The sequence below is a fragment of the Acanthisitta chloris genome, unplaced genomic scaffold (assembly GCF_000695815.1).
Source record: "Acanthisitta chloris isolate BGI_N310 unplaced genomic scaffold, ASM69581v1 scaffold9945, whole genome shotgun sequence".
NCBI classification, from domain to species: Eukaryota; Metazoa; Chordata; class Aves; order Passeriformes; family Acanthisittidae; genus Acanthisitta; species Acanthisitta chloris.
In genome coordinates this window covers 1-7,413 of record NW_008674273.1, presented here as the reverse complement: position 1 = coordinate 7,413, position 7,413 = coordinate 1, and the positions used below count along the sequence as shown (strand labels likewise).

Below are 7,413 nucleotides of genomic sequence, written 5' to 3'. Positions count from 1 at the left end.
TGGGGAGTCAGCCTGGCAGCGTGTTGGGGGCTCAGAGTTCCGTGTTCTCCGTGCCCACAGACACCACTAGCTTGGTGATGGGAGCTCTGTGGAGAGAGATTCTGGAGAGTTCTCTCTCACCCTGCTGCCTGCAGAGATGGTACTAACATTGCATGTCCTACACGGGGAGAGAGTTGATCTTGAAGCTCACTCAGAGGTTGTGCAGTGTCGGGACAGAGGCTTCGCTGCCTCCAGCCTGGCTGCTAGTGCTGAGGGTGTGAGGGAAGTGGAAAATCCCACTCAGATTCCAGCAAACGGCAGAGCAACTAAATATTAGGTCGTGTGTACATTTTAATGCAGTTTTTGTATCTATCAGAAATTTTAGTGAGCAGTTAACCATGAACTTGCTTAGTTTTCCTGCTGTTAGGCGCCAGTAGATCGTTTCGAGTCGTGTGTGTACAGTATATAAGAGCTAAACTTTTCATGCCAATGACTCCTGTGGTTAGTTGGTGTATTCATAGGTGTCAAACCTTAGCCATCTCTCCTCCTGGGTAACACAGACCTGCTCTTCCACAGCCACAGGCAGGTCTGGATCACTCCTTCCTCAGAACGGATAGTGCTTTGGTTACAAAATTTCCTTTCACTTCAGAACAAACCTTTGAAGTTGGCTATGAACAAGAGCTGCAGCTCTAGCTATTTAGTTACCACTCATAGAGTATATTTAGAGAACTGAATGTGAAAAATAACCAAACCCAGTGTATAATCTTACCAGTATTTCTCTAGAAGGTGTGAGCCTATGTTATGGAAGTGGCTTTTCCCTTCCAGAGCCAACATCCAACACTTAGCGTTCCTTTGCTGTCTGATGTTGTAGCCTAGAAAAACATTGATTTCCAAAGTTCCTTTTGAGAGAAACACTTTAGGGTTTGGGGTTAGTGTTTCAGCAGAGCCTTCCAAGAAGTGCAGATGGCTTTGGAGCAGCAGAACGTGCTTAGGGGGTTGATCCTAGAACCTTTCTACATTTGATAGTATTTCTAACTTTTTCTTTCCTGTTTGCAGTTAATGTTCATGTTCTGCTATGCAATCATTTATATGCACGGTCCTTTCATTTTTGTAGACTATCCTGGATGTATAGTTTAAAAAAAAACAAAACAGCAAAAAAAAAGTCTATTTAAAAACTGTAGCAGTAGCGTTGCAGCTCTAGCAGAGGAAAGTTGTGGGATTAAACTTTGTATTTCCTTTCTTATAGAGGCTTCTAAAAAGGTATTTTTATATGTTCTTTTTAACAAATATTGTGTACTACCTTTAAAACATCAATGTTTTGATCAAAATAACTAAAGACCCAGCTTATTTTCTGCTTGCTGTAAATTTAGCAAACATGCTGTAATAAAAAAATGAAGGAAATACTGATCCACTGGAATTATTGTAGCTTTAGAGTTTGCCTCCAGAGCATGGTCAGGAGTAGAGCTATGCATCCCTCGTGGAGTCAAGTCCTTACTCTGGTGTTTCAGGGAAGGCAGGAGTTGCTCTTTGGATATCTGAATAAACATCATTTCACCTTTTAAAGGGGTGTGAGACAAAAGGAGGATGATGAGCATAAGTGTTAGTCTAATTGATTTTTTTTTTTCCCATTAACTTTCATTGTTCCTGGATGCATTTGCCCTGTGGTGATGATGCCAGTGCTGTTAGTTGGGTTCTGAGCTGCTTAAAAGCAGCAGCTGGAGGTTCATGTAGAACCCCATTTGTAGCATCACCTTACCAATTCCAGGTATCACACCTGGCACCAGCAGTGGTTGGTTCCGTGGGAGGTGGTGACATTCCCAGCTGAGAGAAAATCCCTCTGTAAAGCACTTCATGGCTCTGAGAAACCCACCCTGAAAAGCTGAGCTGTGATTATCATGCAGCTTTCTGCTTCTAACAGAGCCCCCCACCCTTTTCAGCTTTAGCAGCACAGTCTTCATGACTAAATGCTTCCCAAAAGAGGTTGGCATGGCTCGGGCAAGGTGTGGCCTCTTTGCCAGCCACCTGCAAGGGACTGCTGGGGCTCCTGCTCACCTGAGCTGAGCTGGCCATGGGAGGAGGGAGGAGAACAACCTCCCTGCCCAGGCTGAGGGGCTGATTTGGGATGCAGAGTGACAGTAACTATTCCTTTGGGGTTGTGTCAGCATGTTGTGTGCCTCACCATTGATGTATAGCAGAGTTTAATCTTTGTTTTGAAAAATCCAGTTCATTGCAAGTTTCATGTAGTATCTGCCAGTTCTGATGGTTCTTTCTTTCTCTCCCAGAGGTAGGACTAAACTTTGACTTGACTTGTGTATATGAACAAGCCAGAAAAGCCGAACACAAACCCACGATGTTTCAAGAGTGCATGAATAAAGATGTTGTCCTAGTTCTTGCTCCCATGGAAAAATTGTGAAGAAGCTGTTCTGTGGGCCTTTCAGTTGGGGACGAGTTAGCAGGATGTGGCCAAAAGGGCAGGGAATGTTTATGCATTCATGCAAGTCAAGCCACAGCCCATCTAGATAACATCTCCCTTCCTTGATGCAGGTATTCCTAGTCCTGCCCTAAAAAATAAACAACAAAAAACCAGGAGCCTGTCTTGTGCAAGCTTCCTGCAGGTTATGCACAGCTGGAATGCAAGAACATTGCAGGCTACAAAAGATCATGTCTAGGCATCCTTCTTTTGGAGTCTCAAGAACGGTGGGAATTACGCTTTTTTTTTTTTCCTGTGGTTAAACTAGATTTTGTCATTCCTGCAAAAATTTGTAGAATTGAAGTAGCATGTTAAAAAAAAAAAAAAAGCAAACTACAAACTCTGCTGAAAGGCTGTGCTCCAAAATATCTGCAGCGATTCCAGTGATCTCAGCAGTCAGAGAAGGCTCTTTGGAACTCCTTTTTCACCTCAAGTCCATGCACCCAACTGGTAATTCCAGATTGCAATGTAGTGGTTGAGTAGCTGGGTGTTCCTTAGGGACTCTCCCAGAGATTCACTGTTACCCTCTCGATGTCTTTTCAAGATGTTTGATGTACAGTATCTCCTGCTTTGGGTCAAAGTGGAACTTGTCAATGTTACTTTGAGCTGCTCAGAGTGCCCTGAGGCGGTCGGAGCCACACTCGGCACTGCTGCTTGGGTTTGGCAGGGATGGTGCAGATGAACATTTGGAAGTACAAAGGGATAAACTGACCCATTTTTAGGACATAATCACCCATTAAGAATTGCTGGTTTTTCTCCATTTATCTTGTAACTTGCTTAAAAAAAAAAAAAAAGTCGTCTGTAGTCCATTGCTATATTTGTCTAAAGATGCTCTTGCTGATGAGACTATTGTAGGAAGGGAAGACTCTGTACCCTGTAGTGTGTTTGATCAAAGATGCTAATGTTTTATTCATCCACATCCTTTTCTTCTTGAGTTTTGTGTTCCATCTGTGCAAATACCCTGTGAATTGGGAATAAAATGTACAAGTTTTGACTATAACTCGAGAGCACCTTCTGACTCAATTAATGCAGTTCAGTCTGGGGGAGACAGAGTCTCACCAGGGCCTGGTCTGGAGAGGAACATAATTAGCAATTAATTTGCAAGTGCTGTGTTCCCACCAAAGAACAGGAGGAGAGGATTAAGGAACCTCCCCCCTGCCAAGGGAACTGTCATCCCACTCTTCCATTTCATCTGAAAACAAAGAGAAGCTTTTAGGGGGTTAAAAAAAAAAGTTTATTTAAGATTTTTTTTTGTTTCCAATTTGTACAAACACGCTCAGTAATTGACAATTTGAAGTGGAGAATAGATAATTAACTGGGATACAACTCAGACTCTGGTGAAGGTCCCAACACAAGTTTGGAGATTGCCAATTCCATTCGTTTGGAGCAATAATTTGTAAACATTCAGCTGCCACTGCCTTTGGAATGTACAGAGACACCTCAAACACTCTCAAATCCCTAATTAAAGCACTTTTTTAGTCCTTCCTGGAGCTGCTGCTGCTGCCACCTGCCCCAGGGACCTGGAAAACACTGGGCCCAAATGTTTTACATTTCAGAATGGTCACAATCCTTTGTTGTCCCCAAGCACCCAAACCCAAATTAGCAATCCCTAATTTGGAGCACTTGAGTGTTTCTTTCCTCTCCTACACATTCACAGGAGGATCTGAAACTTCAGCAGCTCTTGTATTTTTTTTTTAAAGTTTTTTTTTTTCCTTTTTTTATTAAAAAAATCTAAATAAGCCTCTTTTGCACTGATTTAAAAAACGAGCTCACAACCAATACAATGTGCATATTCACTGCATGTCAAGGGCACAGCCACAAATGTCCTTTTTTTTTTTATCTTCTTTTTTTTTCTAAACAAAATATCCTTTTTTAAAACCAGGCCACGAACTCAACATGGTCATTACATTCAGCAGTTTGGTACTAAAAATACTTCTGTGCAGGAAAAGCTCAGCATAAATTTACATATGCTACAGTGTTTTACATGTATTTACATGGCTCTGTCTTCCCTAGGGAAACATTCCCACCTGCCCCAAAGTCCTTACAGGGAACCAATTTCAGACCTCTGATTATAAAACTGATATAAAACGTGTTTAGAGCTCAGTGCAGTGGGAAAACAAGGGGGTTTGGCAGTCACCTGGCAGTGCAAGGTCTCTAGTTGGCACTCTGACTCGTGGAGATTCCTGGGATGCACTGCTGGAGCTGGAGAGGCTTTATGGATCTGCCTGATGAGTTCTTCCATCCCTTCAGAACGTGCTCCTGCACCACTTCAGAGTGCCACTGAGCCCTCAGCTAAGGGGAAAGACTCAGCTGGAGCTCTGTGCTTTGCAGATCTCTGCAGAGTTTGTACTTAAGCAAATGTTACACCAGTCTGAAAAGCAGCAAATAACCTGACTAAAGCTTTCAGTGCAGTTTGTTCCCGTTCATGCTGCATTGAGTTAGGGAAAACCTGATTTCTAACAACTCCAAAGAGTCACAATTCCAATTTGGGGACAGTCCCATCTCCAAGAAACACAACGAGTGGTGACTGCCAGGATTTGACTGATTGATTAAATACCTATTTCACAGTGACATGAACACAGCACTGAACTTCTGAGGTAAAACACGAGGGGAATGTAAACTTTCTCCTCTTCCAAGTGACTAACTCCATGCAGCAAGAACACCACTGTGAGTTAGGAATAGCAAAGAAACTCTGTAAAGTGAAATCACTTGTGGGAACAGCAGGAGGTACATCTCAGGCCTGGACTTTCAGTAGTGTTTTCAGCTGAAATGTCATGATTTCCTTGTCAGAAGGTTTGAAGGGAACAGGTACCCAGTGGCTTGGTGGCTTGGGCAGGACACTTGGGGAGGGAGGTTCGCTGAACTTGGCTCCAGCATAGTTCTGGGTGCTCTGAGGGGAGAGGAGCAGGTGGTGGCTGGAGAGAGCAGGACTCCAGTTCTGGTTGCTGTGGTTCTTTCCCCCTTTCTGCATGGCCTGCCAGGCACTGGGGGAGGAGCTGCAGCCGTGTCCTCGCTCCTTCTTCAGGCAGGGCTTCACCTGCGACTTCTGCTCCTTGTGCTTCTGCCTGTTCTTCAGCTGCTGATGGTTCTTGGTGGGATTTCTAGACTGGGGAACTGGAATGTTGTATCTTTCTCCACCACCCATCTTCAGCTTAAATGTCACCTGTGGCAACAGGGGCCAAAGTCAGTAGAGTGTTTAAACAGAAAGGACTTCAGAGATTCTAAGTGTTTAGATTCTAAGCAAAGGCACAGAACTCAGTCTAACCCAAACCCGGATCAATTCAGAGCAGTGTTTTATCCTTCTTTACTAGATGCCACTTCAGAATACCCCAGAACTTGGCTGATTTATGCTCATAACTGAATTGTAACAGTTTGCCTTCTAAGCAGGAGCTCACTGACTCTGAAATGGCTCAACAATCCCAGTGCTTATGGCACTGGGATGGATCCCGTACCAGCCCATCCTTCAGGAATGCACCTCAGTCTCATCACAGTTACAAAACCTCTGACCCCTCAGGCAGCCCCTAAATACCTCACTTTTCTCCTCATCCAAAGGTGTCGCTGGAGTAATGTGGCATATCTTCAGCAGTAACAGAGGCACAGACGAAACAGAGTTTAAGGTTTATGCAGGAGACACTTAAGTCACACCTAAAGACTGGGCAAAGTCTGCACTGATAAAGCCACTCCCTAAACTTCCTGGTGGGTGAGAATTGCTCTGCTAAACCCACAGGGAACCGAGAACAGCTCAGATAGGAACAGACTCTAACTGAACTGCCAACAGACACCATCCCACGGCGCTGGGCTCCTTCCTGCTGCCTCTCCTGCAGGGAATTCGCCTCTCCCACCCCCCTCACCTCTCAGTTGTCTTCTCCGACTCCACACTCTCCAACTCCTGTCCCCTCTCCTGCTTCCAAGCCTGAAAACGCAGGTGCTGCTTTGTGCTGGACTCGTTCCTTGGGCTGGGAATGGGAGTTTTCATGGGCTGACCTGCTGTCTGCAGCCAGGGAGCCGAGCCCAACATCGGGTTCTCGGCACAGACGCTCCAAGGGAGAAGTCCTGCTGCAGGGAGGAGGAGGAAAAAACTTGGATTCAGATTAAGGAAACAATTTGGGAGGGGTAAAAAAAAAAAAAAAATCAAGCTGAAATAATTCAGAAAATTTACAGTCAGTTCTCTTGTTAAAAACGACAACATACTGCAAAAAAACCAAACCCACACCTAGAGACATAAATATTTTTCTTTGTTTACACAAACAGCATCATACTGAGCACTTCACAAAGGATATTTTTACCATGATCTCTCTCTCGTTACATATATATGTGTGTAAAGTATCTTGTACTTTAACAGGCAAAAAAAGAGCCCTGATTTTATTTAATAAGAAACAAGTAAAATACAATAGGATGAATTTCTGGGGAATAAGCACTCACTGAGCACAAAGAAACCCCCCCTGGAAACTGGAGAGCTCAGCCCCTAACTGGGACCAGTACAGGAACTGCACTGACCCAGTGTGTCCCAACACTCCCCTCGAAGCCCCAAATCCCCCCCAAATCCTCCCCCACCCCGCAGAGCTCCATCCTCCTCCGTCAGCTGTTTTTCCACCCTCGTTAGCAAAACAATTCCGCACCAACTCTTACACCGATGTTCTGTTTAGCCCAGGCTCGTCCTACCCTGGGATTTCGAACACTTTACCCGCGATTTGTTCCCTCTCCCAAGAGCTCAGCGCATCCCTCCCACAGCTCCACTTCACCCTTCGCCTTGTTTGGATCCAAACCAAGGGCTGAGAGATGGTCACCACCAGCTCCTCTCGACCTTCCCAGACTTCCTCTCTCCGACCTCTGAGGTGCCCTCGACCCCCTGAGCCGCCGGTCCCGTCCCATCCCCTCAGCGCATCATCCACAACATGGCGGCGGCTCCGTCCTCACCGACTTCTGTCCGTGCCGTTCGCTCACACACACAGACGAAACACGCG

The 7,413-nt window shown here is 45.1% G+C and overlaps 1 protein-coding gene across 1 annotated transcript; it reads right to left on the bottom strand.

Moving 5' to 3' along the window:
• Positions 1-5,183: 5,183 nt before the first annotated feature.
• Positions 5,184-5,594, bottom strand: PNRC2 (proline-rich nuclear receptor coactivator 2). The gene has a single exon (XM_009075275.1). The coding sequence runs from the start codon at positions 5,592-5,594 to the stop codon at positions 5,184-5,186; it is 411 nt and encodes a 136-aa protein (XP_009073523.1).
• Between the last annotated feature and the right edge of the window lie 1,819 nt (positions 5,595-7,413).